Here is a 19,596-nt window from a genome sequence, read left to right as displayed (position 1 = left end):
AAAACAATGTGTAATTTGTAGGTAATTGGTCTATTTTTGAGGGCAAGCCTGGTCTTTTGAGTCGGGACAGTAGTCTCTCAGATAGCCATCAGTGTAGGTCAGTCATTTGCTGACAAACCAGGGCAAAGGCCAGGCAGGAGACAAACAGGCTAAACTGACTGTCTGCTAGCTGGCTTGATACGCCACATAGGTTGCACCCAATTGAGACTGTGTCTGTTCCCCCGAATAAAACAAAGCATCAAAAATCCTTAAAACGTTTGTTCTAGTACTTTGATTAATATCAGACCAGTTATACCAGTTTGCAGTGATAGCACCTTTGGTCTAAAACTAGGACTGCTTAACATAAGATCTCTTACATCTAAGGCCTTCGTTGTAAATGAAATTATTACTGATCATGATTTCGATGCTCTGTGCCTCACAGAAATGTGGATTAGACCTGATGAATACTTTGGTCTAAAAAGCTGGTAGTGTTTTTTTGATGGTGATTGGCTATCAACACATCGTACCTGTAGTTTCAGTGTGGGTAGCATTTTCTGACACAGTGATTTGAACGGGGTTAAGCTTCTTGTTTGAGTTTTGCAGTTCCAGCTTCAATGGTGCCTGAGTGCCTCAGTAGCCTGAGGTGCCAGTATGTAACTGCAGCACCATTTAAGGTGGAACAGGAAAATTTGAACAAGAAGTTGGCAAATAAGGACCTGACTTCAGCATCATGTTATTTAGGCTATCAAAATATCCTACGTACAGTTTCATGTAGAGCTCTACCTATAAATATGCGCTACGCTAAGTTAGGACATTTTGACTAACGTTAGTAATGTTAGTTTGCTATCAGTTATCTGTATTTAAGCAGTTAGCTAGCATAGCCATACTTTTCCCCTCAGTTACAAAAAAGAGCAGTTCATATGCACCCCTGGAAAGCCACATGCAATTATTAGATTAATCCACTCGGGAAAGCAGACCGCAGCACAACCCACAATACAAAAAGTTATTCCGCACATTTAGCGCAGTTACATATTTCCAACAGAGAGGTTGCCAATTCCCCAAATTTGCCCAAAGTGCAACTTTACCAACATGTTCTTGGCTCACTTTCAGGTACTTTGGAGTAGCAAAGTATAACAGAACAAATCAGCTAAACAATCTAATTTTTCTTCTCTAAAACTGCTAAGCCTTAAAATGAACAATTTTTAATAGAAGCACTGCGGTTAAGAAGAGCATCTAAAACTAGGTGGTCATGCTCAAACTACTAGAACTCTACGACAGGAAGAAATGAACAGCTAACATCACATCACACAGTGTGAGTGTGTGTACTATTTCAGGCAATATACAGTTCAGCATTGCTAACATCTATGCTCACTTAGTTGAAGTAGTTGAGTTTAGTTGACAGTCCTTCCAGAAGTAAGAAAATGGAATACTGCAACACTTTGGAATTGTATGCAAAGAGTGACAGAAGGACACAGAGTGGCAGGGAAAGTGGGCTTGTGTCATGATGCTTTGTATATTTGATATTGCGTGTGTTTGTCTGTGAATGCATGTGCATGTAATAAAACCAGAAGCTGGTGGTGTGTTAAGCCTCCTGATATGTAGTAGTTGTCGCACTGACTTAGTTTTGCCTCTCCCCCCTGGCTCAGATATGTGACCTCTGTGTTAAAGATGCTCTGTTTTTAAATTTAAGTAATTTAAGTATAAGATGCTGTATTTGTGGGCAGTGCTCTAATTGATATGCGTAATTGATGAGCAATAAACCAATGTGGGCGCTTGTACTTGCAGGCATTATCTGCACTGGCAGGTTTATCTGTCTAGAAGCTGCCATGTAGCTTCTGCACCCACTTAATCGATTCATATTCTCACTTATTCCATCACTCTTATTTTATTTCTTCAGAAGTACCCCCAAGCATGGAAAACTGCTTTATTAAACTATTTTTGTTTTAGATGTATTTTTGAGTCAGTGCATCTAACAATTCTTTGATGCCTTTATACCAACTTTTAGTCATCCCAGATAAGTCAGAACACAGACAGATTTGTTTGTGTTTGCCCTGTTACAGGTCTGGCACTGCTAAATGAAATTTGAAACATCCTAGTGAGCTCTTTTGTTTATGTGCTTGTTATTTATTGTCATAATTTTGGGCTATTAGCATCAGCAAAGGGGATGTTTGGTCAGTATTTCCACTTTGTTCTTACCACTTGCTCTATGGTTATATTAAGCTGTGCGTGTATGTGGATATGTGTATTTTAGGGGTGGGCAATATGCTGAGTATATAATCATAACACTTTAAGACAGCTTCACGATATTTAAGTATCAGTTGATCATTTTTTTTTTATTGTGCCCCACTGCATCTAATTAAATAGCACCAATTATACTCAAAGAAGACATGAAGACAAAAAAATAATCCTGTAAATAATCTGAAGTTATATATTGAAGTTATTTAGAAAAACAGAATGTTCTCAAAACCATGACTACATTTTTAAACACAAGCACTGTTATAGCACAATGATTTTCAGAGATCCCAATAACAAACTTGCAAGGCCAATTTATCAAACCCTGATGGAGGGTTTGTTGACTGTAGGGGCTGGTGCTGGGCTGGTGCAGATTTTTAGTATAACCCCCCTTTTTTCTTTAGACTACACCACTATTCAGCGGGACTGAATGAAAACAATCTTCTCTTCACAAGTTCACAAGTTTTCCCATTATGGTTACTACCTGGTATGACTGGTATAATAGAAAAAAAAAAACTTGAGTGGATGTGGGTGATGGGCTACTGGTAAAAAGCAATGCCTGACTGACTTTTGGCACTGGAGCATACTTGTAATTGTAAGTACTATATATATATATATATATATATATATACATATATATATATAGTACTTACAATTATAAGTATGCTGAGTGGCCAGTGCAAATGTTTATATCTGTCTACCCCTGAACAGAGTGAAACCTTAGAGAAGTACAACACTTGGGAACTACTGGTCCCAAAACTGCTGATTTAAACCCACAATATGCTCCAAAAAGCTTATCATGGTGTAATTTAACAATATGATATCGTTATCATGATAATCACCCACCCCTAGTCGTATGTATAATATGTGCCTACACATAACAGTCAGCCTATAGTAGCATTCTCAGCTTTGAGCAATGGATAAGTGCACTGCAGAGACAGTCCCTCTCATTCTGTAGTCTTATGAATTGGGATAAATGTCATATGCTGTACAATGATTCTTCTGTTGAGATCACTGTGGGAGTTCACAGATCACAGTCACAGCTGTAGGCAAGATGGCCCTAGATTGTTTTGCTCTGACTTTCTGCATGTTCACATTGGTATCACAGGGCACTCCAGGCTTCTCTGCGCAGCGCATGATCACATAAATGTCTTTATATTTCAATTCTAGAAGTTTTGGTTGGATGTGTCCTTTTTTTAAAGCCCTGTGATGGAGTCACAAGCATGTTATTGGTGGTGTCAAAGTATTTTAAACCCAGATCACTCTTCTAGAGGTCAAGGAATGTGCTTTTGTTTTGTATGAGGCCTCAATGGCTTCACTGTGTAAGCATGAGGAAATAAGAGCTTTTATTGCAGGAGGCTTTTAAGAGCTTGTGGCATTGCTCAAGGTGAATGATTCAACTAACTCTGCTCTGTTATTGCATCACATTCTTTACTTTTCCTTGTTCTTAACCCCTCTCCCCACAAAGTACTGGTCGAATTGGTGCAGACTAGGGGTGCGGGAAAAAATCTGTTCTTAGATGCATCGCGATGTGGACGTGAACGATTCTGAATCGATTCACAAATGTCAAAAATTGATTTTCTAAATATGTAATTTATAACATAATGTTGACGGAACGCAAAGGGCGGAACTTGGAAGTGCGGAAGTGCAGCGCCCGGACAGTCTGTGGCGGCACATAACAAAAACACAAGTGGAAGAGCGAGAAATCCGGTCGGCTCCCTCTGCATTAAAGCCAGGTTAGATCAGGAGTCACAACCCAAATGTTAAGAGGAGCCATTTTGTCCTTTCGACAAAAATCAAACCACCTTGGGAGCCGCAACATTTAATGTCCAGTATGTGATGATGTCCTAGTATAGGCTAAACAATCTAAACGAAAACACAGATTTACTTTGCTCTGCTTTAAACTTTAGCTCAGCTATAGCCGCTTTCCTCCCATCTCCGCCAGAAAACTTTTCCTCAGAAGTAGATCAGTTTCTTTAAAATGTCTCTCAACGACTGTTTTATGAGGCTAAAGTCGCTTCTTATTCTCCAGCTTCTTGTTCGAATTTACCCGTTGGAACGGGAGAATTCGAAAGAGAAGCTGACTTCATCTTCGCCACTTTTTAGTGTGTGACAGTCTCTCGTTGCAGATTTAACGTACCAGGAAACCAACTGCAGTGCTTATGAATGCGAATAACGCATCGCTGCTATGTGACCTGCAGTCTGCACGCCGGTTCTCAGTCGTTGCGAAACAGGGCTTTCGTGCTATGTTGCACACGCCCCATCTCAAAGGTGTTTTACTGACACAGCGATCCCCCCCATCCCTCTCTCTACAACAAGACCAAAAACGAAGTTATAAAATCACTAAAGAAAATGGGTAGAATAGCTGTAACATGTGCTGTGTGGACATCCACTGCCACTGGATCTTATTTCACCGTAACTGCGCATTTTATTGCAGATGAGTAGCAGCAGCTTCTCGTGCTCCAAACAAGAGCACTGAATGAGAACCTTCTAGTTCACTTGCCACATCACTTCCATTTGTTTTATTAAAAAAGATATTGGAAGTAAATTCATTATGGATCATTACAAATACTTTGCTTTAAAAGTACCAAGTCACTTTAAATAACAATAACACTGAGTCACTTAGTCACTTTAAAATGTATATTGTCTCTATATTCTGTATATATATTGTGTATATTTAATATATTTCAGTTGGTTTTTCTTGTATTTTTATTTTTACTTATTTACTTTATGTAGAGTGATTACCTGAGCCTCACCACAAGCATTTCAATGCATATATGTCCTGACATGTTGTGCAAATGACAAATAAACTTGAAACTTGAACTCACACAGTGAGAAAATATAAATGCTATATAGAAAAAAAAGATGCATCGATAATCGTTTTATAATTGCATCGCAGCCCTCTGAATCGTGAGGTGCCTAGAGATCCCCACCCCTAGTGCAGACTGTATGAAACATTTAAGGGCACAGCTAGGTCAATCAGCTGAGTGTTTGGTTTAGAGTTTGGAGAGCAGTGATGACTCCCAGTCTGACATGCTCATTAAATGTTGGATAGGATTCCCCCTTGGGCCGCACTGTAATATATTAATGTTTATGTATTATGAATTGTTTTTCTCCATGTGACCAGTAGAGCTTGTAAAAACCCCTGCACCAAATCTCATGACATGTTTTTCCCTTTTTGCAGGGCTAGCGGCTGTGTTGCTGTGGATGATGGTGTAGACAGCAGCTCTGTACGGGCAAGAGAGTGAGAGAGAGCAACAAGGACACTGGGTCAAAAAGACTCTCTCCTCACGTCAAGTTGACATACACACAGTTCTTTCACTACAACATCAGGAAGGTGAAACCCACCTGAACGTCTACTTCCAGATATAGTGATACCAGACATGCTACTGTGCAGGAGGGGGCCTTATCCCACTCCTCTCCACAGGGCCTTCCACCTCATACTCTTCCTCACATCCCTCTGTCAAAGTGGGATGCTAGAAGCCTCTCTCCCCTCCTTCTGGACCTTTGTCCCATCTGAGGGGGGGCTCACACACCTAGTCATCCACAATAAAACGGGTGATGTCTACATAGGTGCCATCAACTGGATCTATAAGCTCTCCAGCAACTTGACCAAACTGCGCAGCCATGTGACAGGTCCAGTGGTGGACAATGAGAAATGCTACCCGCCACCTGGGGTACAATCCTGCCCGCATGAGCTGTCACAGACAAACAATGTCAACAAGCTGCTGCTGCTAGACTCAGGGCAAAACCGGCTCATTGCCTGCGGTAGCACGTCACAGGGCATCTGCCAGTTCCTGCGACTTGATGACCTCTTCAAGCTGGGTGAGCCGCACCATCGCAAAGAACACTACCTCTCCAGTGTATCCGAAGCAGGTACTATGTCTGGTGTTGTCATCAGTGGCTCCCAAGGTGTAAGCAGTGGTAAACTGTTTGTAGGTACACCAATAGAAGGCAAATCGGAGTACTTCCCAACTCTATCTAGCCGTAAACTGATGGCCAATGAGGAAAATGCTGATATGTTTAGTTTTGTGTATCAAGATGAATTTGTCTCATCACAGCTAAAGATCCCTTCAGATACACTTTCTAAGTTCCCCACCTTTGATATCTACTATGTTTATGGCTTCAGCAGTGAGCAGTTCATCTATTACCTGACCCTTCAGCTGGACACACAGCTGACTTCACCTGATGCTAGTGGCGAACAGTTCTTCACCTCCAAGATCGTACGTCTTTGTGTAGATGATCCCAAGTTTTACTCTTATGTTGAGTTTCCTATCGGATGCACCAAAGATGGGGTGGAGTACCGGCTGGTCCAAGATGCCTACCTTACCCGACCTGGTGCCAGACTGGCTCGATCACTAGGCATCTCTGAGAGGGAAGAGGTACTGTTTACCATATTTGCTCAGGGCCAGAAGAACCGGGCCAAGCCACCCAAAGAATCAGCCCTGTGTCTGTTCACATTGCGCAAAATCAAACAGAAGATCAAGGAGAGGATTCAGTCCTGCTACCGGGGGGAGGGCAGACTGTCCCTGCCCTGGCTGCTGAACAAGGAGCTGGCCTGCATTAATTCGGTGAGTTATTTCATGTGTTAAATTTACAAGTACTGAAATAATATTATGATGCCTACATTACCTCAAATGTAGTTGATCATGAAGTTTCTAAAGCTGAAGAAGAAAACTTCAGAAGCTACCTAATCAGCTGCATTTGAGGTAAGGAGAAAATTGTGTAATTTTTTGGCTCAATTTTTCCTACAGCTACAGTTTTTGCTGATTTGTGTACTGTTGTGTATCTGATAGTTGTGATAGTTTCACACTCTAGCACTTGTCTGAAATCATTCCAAGTCATGATCTGAAGTCAGTGAAATGTTTTGTAGGCAGAAAACCTGTTGTAAGAATGGAAAAAAACAGTGCTTGCACAGCATTGCCTTCTGCCCTGATCTTTCAGGCTAGCTGCATGACTAGAATCAATGTCGTAAGTCAATGAGTTTGGGCACTAGCCCAAGCCTGTGTGTGTGTGTGCATGTGTGTGAGAGAGAGAGAGAGAGAGACTGAGGGAGAGAGACAGAGATGTGTGTGTTGTTTACCAGGCAGCTTAACTCTGCTGTAGTTTGCTTGAGGCCACACTACTGGTCACATCATTAGCTCAGTCCCTGGGATTAGTGTTCTGTCACTCTCCGGCCTCACATGTCCCTGCTCCTTGGGCACTAATTGATTTAAAGTCCAGAAGTTGTCAACTCTTTGTTGTTCTCGTGGGACCTCTGGGCTGGTGGCAGAACTGTACAAATGGAAAGATGGTGTGAGTGTGCATGGCTTATTCCCTCATTGAATGCACTCTTGTGTTTGCTCCTCAGTCATCTCTCCTCATCTTTGCACAATACTGAGGATTATTCCCCGAGAATAGCCCAGGTCCTCCTTCTACTTATGTGTGCAGCATGTTTCAGAGTGCTTTAACTGTGTTGGAAGGTACAGGCAGAAATGGTGAGACACTTTCAGAGATCAAGGAAATAATAAAATAATAAAGGGAGAACTGATGCAGGCAGATGAAGTGAGAGAGTCAAACCAAAGACATCACGGACATCAAAGACAGCACTTGAGAATCTCCTAGCATGTCAGTTATTTTGTTCTTTTTTGCCTTTTAAAATATTGCAATTGCAATTTTCTGGTGATACAATGATGTAGTGATTGAGCTGCCAACTGTTAATGACTTAAGCATCAAAAATGATCATCAGAATTTCCCCATAAGCTCTGTACTGTCCTATCAGCAGCCTGTGTCTAATCTAAGCTGTTTCTTGTCCTAGCTGTGCACTTTATGTGGTGTTTGCTGCCCACTCTTGTCCTGGCTCAGAGCTTAACAGCAGAAATAGCAGTGGTGGTAGTTCTTTATCGACAAATGTCTGACATTCGTATTAGTGATAATAACCACAGCCATTATAATGATGGGCCTGGAGCAATCTGCCTAGATAATGACGCCGGCACGGCTGGCTGAATCTGATGAAAAGATAACGTTCCAAGTGTCCTCCATCGGCAAGGAGCTTCCAGCTTATGAATAATTCACCCTGCTCACCTTGTGTTGTTCATTTGTGCTCCATCACAATCAGCTTCCAATCAAAAGTCCCTCTGCCTCCTCGTTCCACTTACAAGCAATTAATGTTGTCGTTTGCCAACCACAAAGCACACACTGAGATTCAGATTTTTCAGGAAAGGAGCCGACAGATGGGAGAGGGGACTGAAACAAGAGAGACAGATAGAAGGACAGACAGGTTTTTGTGGCTGACAGGCTGTCTGTTTCTGACATCTCTCTTCTGCCCAGTTGTCTTGTTCCTCATGGTAAAGCTATGCGTATGTGTAAATGTGATGCAGTACATGATGATGGTCATTGATTACCATCTGTGCCAGTGCATGCAGTCGAAGAAGGACATGTCAAGAGGGTGAAGTAATAATTTCATACAGGTTTTGGTTTTATCAAGCTTGCGTCTTAGCAAGCGTATGTCCCCTGTGAGTACTCTTCATTTTCATCTATTACAATTGCCCCATTAGATGCAGATCAGATCTTTTGTTTTTTTAGTTTCTTTAGTTTGATTCTTTTTTCAACATTTGTTTAATGAGTCCCTTAGTAGTAGCCTAGATAAGAATGCCTAAACATACTTAAGAGACCTATATGATCATATTTTATTTTGTGTCCATGTCCATCTTCCCTTAGAAGAAAATACTCCTAGTAGTCTTTCTTTTTCTCTTCTAAATTAAATTTAACTTTTAAATTGTTAACTCTAAATCGTTTCTTCTAACATACCCCCAGATGAAAACAGATGCATGGAAACAGATCCATCTAAGACAAACAGTTTGAAGCATAAGTAGTGCCGGAGTTCTCATTGATCTGATGCTATGCTTCTGGATTTCTCATGGGTTCCTCTGCAAAAACCTTAGAGAGCAATAAAGGCACTTTATAAGTACATAAGACACAATTTTAAATTGAAACTTAAGAAATATTTGAGATCTCAATATTGTCTGAAATTGATATGATTAAAATGTTAATGTATGTCTCAAATGTCTTAATCAGAGATAAATGAAAATGTTTGAGATGTAAATAAACTGGAAATAATAATAATTGGAGAAAAATGCAATCCTTTAATTAGAAAATAAGGAAAAAGGTATACTGTAAGCTTCAGATCTGATAAGTAACATTATCATGCATGTATCACACAGCAAGCTTTCAGTGACAGTTTAGCATTTCAGTCAAGTTTGTTTTTGGCTTGCTTGATAAACTTCTATTGTGGTAACATTAAGCATGTTATAAATATACCTCCATATATGTTTGATGTAATTTTTTCTATTAAATCCTGTATACTTTTTCACCCCAGGGACAGAGCCCTAGGGCTACATGATTTGTTTTCACATAGAGCTAAGTACCAAAAAAAAAAACATACTGTAAAGCCTCCTTACTGACTTGTGTTACAACCAGGGTTACTCACCTGGTACTCAAATAACAGGACAATGTCCCCTTTCCTCCTTGTTGCTGACTACACTGCCTCATTTGCTTCAGGAGAAACCACTGCTGAAGATGAAAATGTTTTACCATCACGTATTGAGGTAATTAGAATGGGCACCTTCCACCCCAGTCCAATCTTCCTCAGTGCAGTCCTATTATAAAGAGTAAAAAAGAAGAGAAGGAGACTTAAAATGAGGGGTGTTGTTTTAATAAACCTGCCTTCCTTCTGAATGTATTGTATTCTTTTGTATCACACGCTACTATAAATCTGAATTAACTGAAAATTGGCTATTATTTGTTGGTTTATTTAATTAAATGGATTATTGCTATTAGAGCAGTCGTTCAATAACAAGACAACATTATGGGTTTTAGTTTTACTTCAGAGAAACCGTAAAATTATCTTTTCAATTTAAATTCTTAGTCAAAGAAATCAATAATTATTGTGACTTTTTATTTTGCAGTCTCAATACTTCATTCTCACCACTTCACAGTGTCTCCAAGAAAGAATTCATAAAAATATTCCCAAAACCAAGTGAAGAAATATTCTGAACATGGCTGTGTCCAGCAAGCACTAAGTTGTCTGTATTTAAACATCTGATATTACAATGAACAGGTTTAGACTGTGCGTCCCTTTCATTTTAAACTGATCCTTATGCTGATGTTCAGTTAGCTGCAGGAAAGGAATACATTAATTTAAATTGGACTTCATTTATTCAGACTAAATTAACATAGCACTGGTGTTCAGAAGCTTCTAAAAAAGTAGAACAGAAATTTAGCTGCAGAGGAATACATTTGAAAGCATGCTTTATTATTGACAAATATCTAAGGGAAATGCACAAGTTTAAGACCTGGATGAGTGATAAAGGCTGCTTCTTTATATGAGCCAACGAGCTAACACTGGAGCAAACCACTACAACAACGTACTTTCTCCTTGGTGGGATGATCTGCCAGCATGTTAGTTTGTCAGAGATCTTCAGATATATTTTCATTGCATAGCTTACCTCAGCTAAAGCAGTTAGCCTAGTTAGCATAAAAGCTGCTCCATACCCTACCACACACAGAAGCTGTGAATAAGAAACTAACTTCAGCCAGGTTCTGCCTTTTCTGTCATTGTATTTGGGAATTTGCTTATGTGTTAAGGCATGCTAGGTTTATTTATAAGAAAGTATAATTTAACCTGCTTTTTACAGTCCCACTAAAACAGCTGCTTAAATGTTGGCCCTATTATCAGGAGATCACGAGTTCAATCCCTGGTGATGCTACAGCCATCTGTGGCTGGGAGTCCAAGACAGCACAATTGGCCTCGCTCTCTCTGGGTAGGTAGGATGGCCCCCGTCTCCCCCATCATTAGGTGCGTGCTAGTCAATGCAGGCAGCTGTTAGCTGATGAAACAGAAGTGGCGGTTGGCGCTTTCCTCCCAGTGTGTTCGGCTGTCCAAGTATGTTGCGTTAGCTGCAGTTTGAAAAGATGTGTGGCTGGCTTCACAGGTTTCGGAGGAAGCCTGTGCTAGCTTTCACCCTCCTAGCGCTGGTGGTATCATGTGACTGGTGGAGTCCTAAGTAGTGGGTGGAATTCGATATGATCAAATTGGGAAGAAATCCAAAAAAAAAAAAAGCGTTCTCAAGAGCCCATGTACATCCCTAGTCTTTAATTTGCACTTTATAACAATAATGAAAATCATCAAGCAGTCATTGTACGTCATGGCAGGGATATTAACTTCATATAGTTCAGTAGAATAATGCTGCCCGTATAGGCCTTTTTGTTGTGGTGTTGCTTACTACCAATACTCTTCTTTTGTGGATTTATGGTTCCCATAATGACAGAGGAACTTTCTCAAAGTTCCAGGTCACCTTCTGTGCCAGCATCAAACCCTTTTCCAAACGCTATGCATTTTACCCATAAAACGTGAAATTAAAAAACACAAACAAATTAGCATTGCTAATGAGCTTTTTCAGAATGCCCTCAGGTGACATAAAAGAACAGTGGAGGAATAAACAACAAAGAAATGCACACTTTGTAACTTCCATGTTGTGCATGAAATACTGCTCTCTGTAATGAAACATCGAATCGCCATTCACAAAAACCTGACTCAACACAACAATGTTTATCCTTTTTGGGCTCAACATGCTTTACTCTTAGGCAAATCCTTCCCATAACATTACTGAGAGAAAAGGAGGCAAGGTTCCCTGTTCCCTCACTCTTTAGCATACTTGCATTTATTAACATTTGTTGCTGTTGATCATTTAGTTGCTGGTTGGTCTTGTCTTTAATCTCAGTCACAATTAAAGACTTTCTGATGAAAGTCTTTGTGATGAAATCACAACACTGAATATCAGTTGCTCACTGTTGATATTTGGTTCACTTCTCCCTACTCCTCACCCCTATATACAGTTGTATTAATTGGAAGTCCTGTGGCTTCTCTCATCTGAAACAGTGGCTTATAGATGTGCTGAGGCGCATTGTGCTAAAATGACTTTTGCCTCCTCTATTATGCAGTATTGATCATGAATAGGAGAGTACTGAAAATCAGGCAGAAGAAGTCTACCCTGTCCACTAGCCTTTGGTCTAATATTTTTTGATAATTGTGTGTGTGTGATGAATAGCCTCCAGAAATAATAATGTAGCCAAAAAAAGCTTTCAGAGATGTTGGTAGGTATTGTGACATCTGGCAAAGCAGGAGACATGGAAAACATACCGCTTTCAGGAAAGCCTCTTTTGCTGAACTGGCAGCAGTCGAGCACCACTGCCCAACACTAGCAGAAGTGGCTGGGAAGCAGACAGGCCACCAATGGCCCCACCTCTCCAGTACACAGTAGAGACTAAGAGTGACAGCTAACTCCACTGCCCTGCACAGAATGACACAACCAAACCTACTACACACATAATGTCCACACAGTCACAACTATTTACAGATTAAAGTGTCTCTTACTGTGCTTGCGGCGCTTTCCCAGGAAGCTCTGCACATCCACAGCCAAACAAACCAATAGCTGAACGCGACACAGTCCCCTGTTTAAAGGTCCAGAATGTCTCTGGGACCTAGAAAGAGTCTGGCCAGTGTTTGAGCAAAATTTCTGACCCTTACATCCCCAGTCCTCTCTCCCCGAAACACCAGAGCAGAGAGAGTGAGCGCTGCATCCTCCTCCCCAGCACAGCAGCACTCCTTGCCTCAGCTGTGATGGTATGAAGGTTGGCCAGTGTGGCAGGCTGTATATGCCAGCCTAGCTCATCCAGCAACAACATGCCCCCCCTCTGCCTTCCTGAAAATGCGTGCTGAACCATCGCACTCAGCTCCGCAGTCAGCTCCGTGGCGAGCCGTGGCTAACACTACCAGGCTGAAATGCTGTCTCTGTAGGCAGGTCCTTGTGGCTCGCCGCTGCCCAGGCTTCCTCACCGGCCCTTGCTCAAGACAGCCGCTTATTTCACCATCCTCTGCCAGGTTCTACTACTGGTGCTGGTCTTTGTCGCGCTGCCGTCATCTTCGTTGCCCATCTTTGCTGTGCTACACCTTCCCCTTCAATCTTCAGCTGGGCTTATTTTTCTTCGCTGATTGTCTTGTTCGCTTGAGTTCATAGTGTCACCATTTGATCCCAATTCTGATGCCAACTGTGACATCTGGCAAAGAAGGAGATGTGAGAAACATATCACTTTTAAGAAAGTCTCTTTTACTGAACCAGCAGCAGTGGAGCACCACTGCCCAGCACTAGCTGAAGCAGCCAGGAAGCAGATAGGTCACCAACAGCCCCACCTCTCCGGTACACTGCCCTGCACAGAATGATGTCCCCACAGTCACAACTATTTACGAAAGTCTCTCTTCCCGCTCTCGCTGCGTTTTCCAAGGAGGCTCTGTGTGTCCACCAATAGCGGAATGCTACAGTATTAGAGATCGCACTGATTTTGATACTTGGTATTGGACTGATGCTGGCAGAACATGCTTTTGATATTTGATTTGGAAAGTGCTATCTGATGTTCGATATGGGGGTACAGAAATTAATGTACATGTTTTTGTAACAAATTTAGCCTGAAATATTACAGAATTGTTCATAGTCCTACATAATATAAAGTTAGTCACATAACAGTAGACATATGTAACCTAACATTAACATTAGAACTAAGGAGTATCAATACTAATGCTGGTATTGGGTGTCTGCCCGATAGTGTGCTCATTTACTTGTACTTATAATAAAAATAACCTCATAAAAATGCATCAAGACTAATCGGATGTCAGTTGATAACGTAATGTAGTCTGAATGTGCACAATCACACTAATGAACAAATATAAAGCTAGCAGTGAAAGAGGGTCTGCTCACACAGACAAGTGGTGCTGACCCTGTGGAGGTCAGACGCAAAAGTCACTAGTCGCTTAAACATTACGCCTTGGCATATTTCCACCACTGAATACAAGGTATAAACGTAAATACAGTGGTTCTTAAAATTGTCTTTGTAAAACAGTAGAGGGACTGTATTGTACTACTGTGCATATTTCAATGCACAATGTGGTTAGCTAAGCTGGTATAGCCCAGTTTCTCAGAGTGTTTGAAGTGTGCAGTGTGTTATTTTAAATGGAATAGCTTTATAGCTCGGAAATTGTCCATAGACAGTGCTTTCTGTAGAGGCTATTTTAATGTAGCATGTCCATTGGATGGAGCATTTTTTGTATAGTAAGTAATAGGGATGGGTGGTATTGACATTTTTCATACCGCCTTCAAACAATACCGCAGTATACAGTATTACCGGGGGGTAGGGAGGTGGGCGTGGTTCAGGTGACAAACTTTACAGTATACAATTGACAGTATTCACACGTTTTATTACAAAACATAAAATAAGAACATCAAACATGATTTATTATTCTTTCTTGAACTCTTAATAAATATTTTGCACTTAAGTGTAAATACACATGTATCAATTACACTTGTAAACATAAACACATAACATTTAGCCATTATTTTAGCCATCAAAATCTCTCACTGACCACTGTCCACACAAAACAGAATAAAAAATAGAAGGCCTTAGCCTAACAAGGATAACACAACATAAGCATGACATTAACTGCGCAAGCACGAAACATCAGCCACAAAGTTGCGCTATCGTTGCGCTTAGCTATATTTTTTTTTTCTTACATTTATTCAAGGTTTTTTTTGCCAGAAAAACTAATTGGTTTACTTCGTCAGGCTTGAGCAAGTTGCGAGCTGGGCTAACAATATTGCCTGCTGTGCTGAATAACCGCTATGATGGCACAGGCGTACAAGTATTTTCTGGCCAACTTCAACATCATTGGCTATGTTTACATGCAGAGATTTTTGCCAATCTGATTGAATACATTCCGATAACAGATTAAGACTGGGGTGTTTATATGCACACTCTTCAACAATCTGATGGAAAATCTTCGTTTACATGTGCACTACACGTAATCCGATCCTAAATGACACGCATGCGTGGAGTACCACTTAGAGTAAACATTACCAGCGCACATCACGTGAGGTCCAGTCAGAGTGGGATGAGTTTTCAGTTGGCGTGCTTGTTTTAGATTGCTTTAAAAATGTCAGACTCAGAAAAATGTACCTCACATGTACTTATTAAAGAAGGGTGAGAGGAAGACATCATGTTCTGAGACACATAAGCTGGATGCCCATCCCACCGATGTCTTTTAAAGTTCAAAGTGTTAACTTCATCTCCTCTGCAGACCATTTTCTGCTCCCGCCATGTTGAATGTTATAAACTTTTGCTATGATGCAAACGCACATGCGCAGAACATACTCACACGTTCCAATTGGAAATCTAATTGGATACAGGAGTTTACATGGCTATTATTCTTCTATTTAACAGATTATTTACAGGATTACCCACCTCATTCAAGTGGATAGAAATCGTCTTCCACATGGCCTCAATCAGACTAGACTATTCCGAATGAAGTGTATACATAGATGTATTCTATTTCTATTGAGCTATTAGTCGGATTATTACTTCATCTCCATGGATTACAGGCTCACTACAATAAGCAGAAAGTTCAGATGCTGCTTGTTCATCTGCGGACGTCTTGAGTCTACTGGCTGCTGCTGTGTTCTGCAGGAGGCTGCCCAAAGTTACTTTCGTTTTAGACAGTCCAGACTGTCCGTCTCCCTCTTGTCCTTACTCTTCCTGCTGTTCCATTGCACGTGCTGCCGGTTCAGATCGCATCTCCAACATCTCACCACGGTAAAGTTAGTTTTGTTTTCGATATTCGTCTTTTCGGCGCTAATAACATTTGATCGGACTACGGTAGTCAGTAAAGACTTACATATTCATGACAGTACGACCACAGAGAGTGATGCACACCTGTTCTTTTACAGTTTGGGTGACATTTAACGTACCGCTATTTTGTGTTAATACCATAGAACTGAGACACGTTTTTCAGTCGGAAGAAAAATCATGCACTTCTAGACCACGCCTACATCCATGCACATGCCTCTGTTTTCCTCCAAAGCGTTTCAGTGTATTTAAATACATATTTAAATTGTTCGTGCTAACAATAGACACCGCCAAACAATAGAACGTCAATAGCTCCATAAACACTGTGTCCATACACGTGATTAATTGTGTTATTTGCTCTAAATTATGGTTAGAAATACACACCACTTTAATTTAGAAAAAGGACTTTGAATTAACCTGTAACTAAAATGTACTTGCCAATACTTGTCCTAAGACATTAGCAGTCTTGAAGGTTTAATAGATCCTTAACCATCTATATTAGTTTAAAAATGAGTGTAGAAAAGAAAACGTCTTATTTAAGTGGATCAAATTGCAAATCAAAACTTTAAATCCATCAAAAACTCAGTGAGTCAGAATTAAGTTATTTTTTTCATTTTGAATTTCGATAACATTTTAGACATTGAACATTTAAAATACTGCTTAGATTCAAAATGCAGCATTCACTGCAATTAATACAGCTGAAATGCTTTTGAAGGTTAAAATACAAATATTAATATAAAGTAATTATTGCAGTACAATCAAAATTCAAAAGTTGTGTATGATTGCTGACACCTCACTGCACCATACACAATTGTTTTTAGTGTTGGGTGTAATACAGCTGAAATATTATTAAAATTCAAAATATATAAAAAATAATAAAAAGTAGTTACAGCAATATATCCAAAATCCAAAGGCTTTGCATCATTGCTGACACCTCACTGCACCATACACAGCTGTTTTTAATGTTGTAAATAATGCAGCTGAAATATTATTGAAATTGAAAATATATAAAAATTAATAAAAAGTAGTCACAGCAGTATATCCAAAATCCAAAGGCTGTGCATCATTCCTGACACCTCACTGCACCATATACAACTGTTTTTAATGTTGTAAATAATGCAGCTGAAATATTATTGAAATTGAAAATATATAAAAATTAATAAAAAGTAACTACAGTAATATATCCAAAATCCAAAGGCTGTGCATCATTGCTGACACCTTGGTGCACCATACACAACTGTTTTTAATGTTGTAAATAATGCAGCTGAAATATTATTGAAATTCAAAATACATAAAAATTAATAAAAAGTAGTCACAGCAATATATCCAAAATTCAAAGGCTGTGCATCATTCCTGACACCTTGGTGCACCATACACAGCTGTTTTTAATGTTGTAAATAATGCAGCTGAAATATTATTGAAATTCAAAATACATAAAAAATAATAAATAGTAGTTACAGCAATATATCCAAAATTTAAAGGCTGTGCATCATTGCTGACACTGCACTGCACCATACACAGCTGTTTTTAATGTTGTATGTAATTTAGCTGAAATAGCTTTATACTTTATATTAATGTTTATGTATTTTGAATTAATAGCATTTCAACCATATTGCATACATCACTAAAACCATCGTATATGGTTCAGCAAGATGTCAGCAATCATACACAATTTTTGGATTTTGGATGTAATGCAATAACTGCTTTATATAAGTTTTTATTTATTTTGAACTTAAATAATATTTCAGCCACATTACATACAACACCAAAAATAACTGTGTATGGTGCAGCTAGGTATCACCATTCATACAATTTTTTTGGATTTTGGATCTATTGCAATATCTCATTTAAATAATTTTTCATATTTTTTGAATTTCAATTATATTCCAGTCACATTACATACAGCACTACAAAGAATTGTGTACAGTGCAGTGAAGTGTCAGAAGTCATACACACTGTTTGGATTTTGGATATAATGCAATAAATATGTTATTTTTTTTATTTAATTTGAACTTCAATAGTATTTTGCCCATCTTACAAACAACACTAAAGACTACTGTGTATGGTGCAGTGCAGTTTCAGCAATGATGCCCAGCCTTTGGATTTTGGATATAATGCAATAACTACTTTATATTAATTTTTATTTATTTTGAACTTAAATAATATTTTGGCCATCTTACATACAACACTAAAAATAGCTGTGTATGGTGCAGTGCAGTGTCAGCCATGATTCACAGCTTTTGGATTTTGGATATATCCCTGTAACTACTTTTTATTATTTTTTATGTATTTTGAATTTCAATAATAGTTCAGCTAAATTATATACAACATTAAAAACTAAAAATAGCTGTGTATGGTGCAGTGAGGTGTCAGCAATGATGCACAGCCTTTATATTTTGGATATATTGCTGTGACTACTTTTTATTAATTTTTATGTATTTTGAATTTCAATAATATTTCAGCTGCATTATTTACAACATTAAAAACAGCTGTGTATGGTGCAGTGAGTTGTTTGCAATGATGCACAACCTTTAAATTTTGGACATATTGCTGTAACTACTTTTTATTAATTTTTATGTAGTTTGAATTTTTAATAATATTTCAGCTGCATTATTTACAACATTAAAAACAGATGTGTATGGTGCAGTGAGATGCCAGCAATGATGCACAGCCTTTGGATTTTGGATATATTGCTGTAACTACTTTTTATTAATTTTTATGTATTTTGAATTTTAATAATATTTCAGCTGCATTATTTACAACATTAAAAACAGCTGTGTATGGTGCAGTGAGGTGTCAGCAATGATGCACAACCTTTAAATTTTGGACATATTGCTGTAACTACTTTTTATTAATTTTTATGTATTTTGAATTTCAATAATATTTCAGCTGCATTATTTACAACATTAAAAACAGCTGTGTATGGTGCACCAAGGTGCCAGCAATGATGCACAGCCTTTAAATTTTGGATAAATTGCTTTAACTACTTTTTATTAATTTTTTATATATTTTGAATTTCAATAATATTTCAGCTGCATTATTTACAACATTAAAAACAGCTGTGTATGGTGCAGTGAGGTGTCAGCAATGATGCACAACCTTTGAATTTTGGATATATTGCTGTGATTACTTTTTATTCATTTTTATGTATTTTGAATTTCAATAATATTTCAGCTGCATTATTTACAACATTAAAAACAGCTGTGTATGGTGCGCCAAGGTGTCAGCAATGATGCACAACCTTTAAATTTTGGACATATTGCTGTAACTACTTTTTATTAATTTTTATGTATTTTGAATTTCAATAATATTTCAGCTGCATTATTTACAACATTTAAAAACAGCTGTGTATGGTGCACAGCCTTTAAAGTTTGGATATATTGCTTTAACTTTTATCAATTTTGAATTTCAGTAGCATTTCAGCTGTTGAGTTTTGAATGTACTGTAATAATTACTTTATATTAATATTTGTATTTTAACCTTCAAAAACATTTCAGCTGCATTAATTGTAGTGAATGCTGCATTTTGAATCTAAGCAGTATTTTAGCTACATTGCATCCTCAAGTGACATTCAAAGTTTGTGTGTCATCACTGAAACTTATCTGCACCAAACACTGCTGACTTAAATTTTCAATGTTTAAAATGTTATCGAAATTCAAAATGAAAAAAATGTAC

At 38.8% G+C, this 19,596-nt stretch overlaps 1 protein-coding gene across 1 annotated transcript in view; it reads left to right on the top strand.

Annotated features, from left to right (window-relative positions):
• plxna1a (plexin A1a) overlaps positions 1-19,596 on the top strand; it is a 326,999-nt gene that overhangs the window by 25,830 nt on the left and 281,573 nt on the right. The window contains 1 exon segment of the mRNA XM_036590727.1: positions 5,396-6,782. Within this exon segment, the coding sequence (XP_036446620.1) occupies positions 5,595-6,782 (1,188 nt within the window). The 5' untranslated portion in view covers positions 5,396-5,594.

This window comes from Colossoma macropomum, unplaced genomic scaffold, assembly GCF_904425465.1.
Source record: "Colossoma macropomum unplaced genomic scaffold, Colossoma_macropomum, whole genome shotgun sequence".
Classification (NCBI taxonomy): domain Eukaryota; kingdom Metazoa; phylum Chordata; class Actinopteri; order Characiformes; family Serrasalmidae; genus Colossoma; species Colossoma macropomum.
Note: the sequence above shows the minus strand (reverse complement) of the source record. Positions and strands in the feature narration are given on the sequence as shown.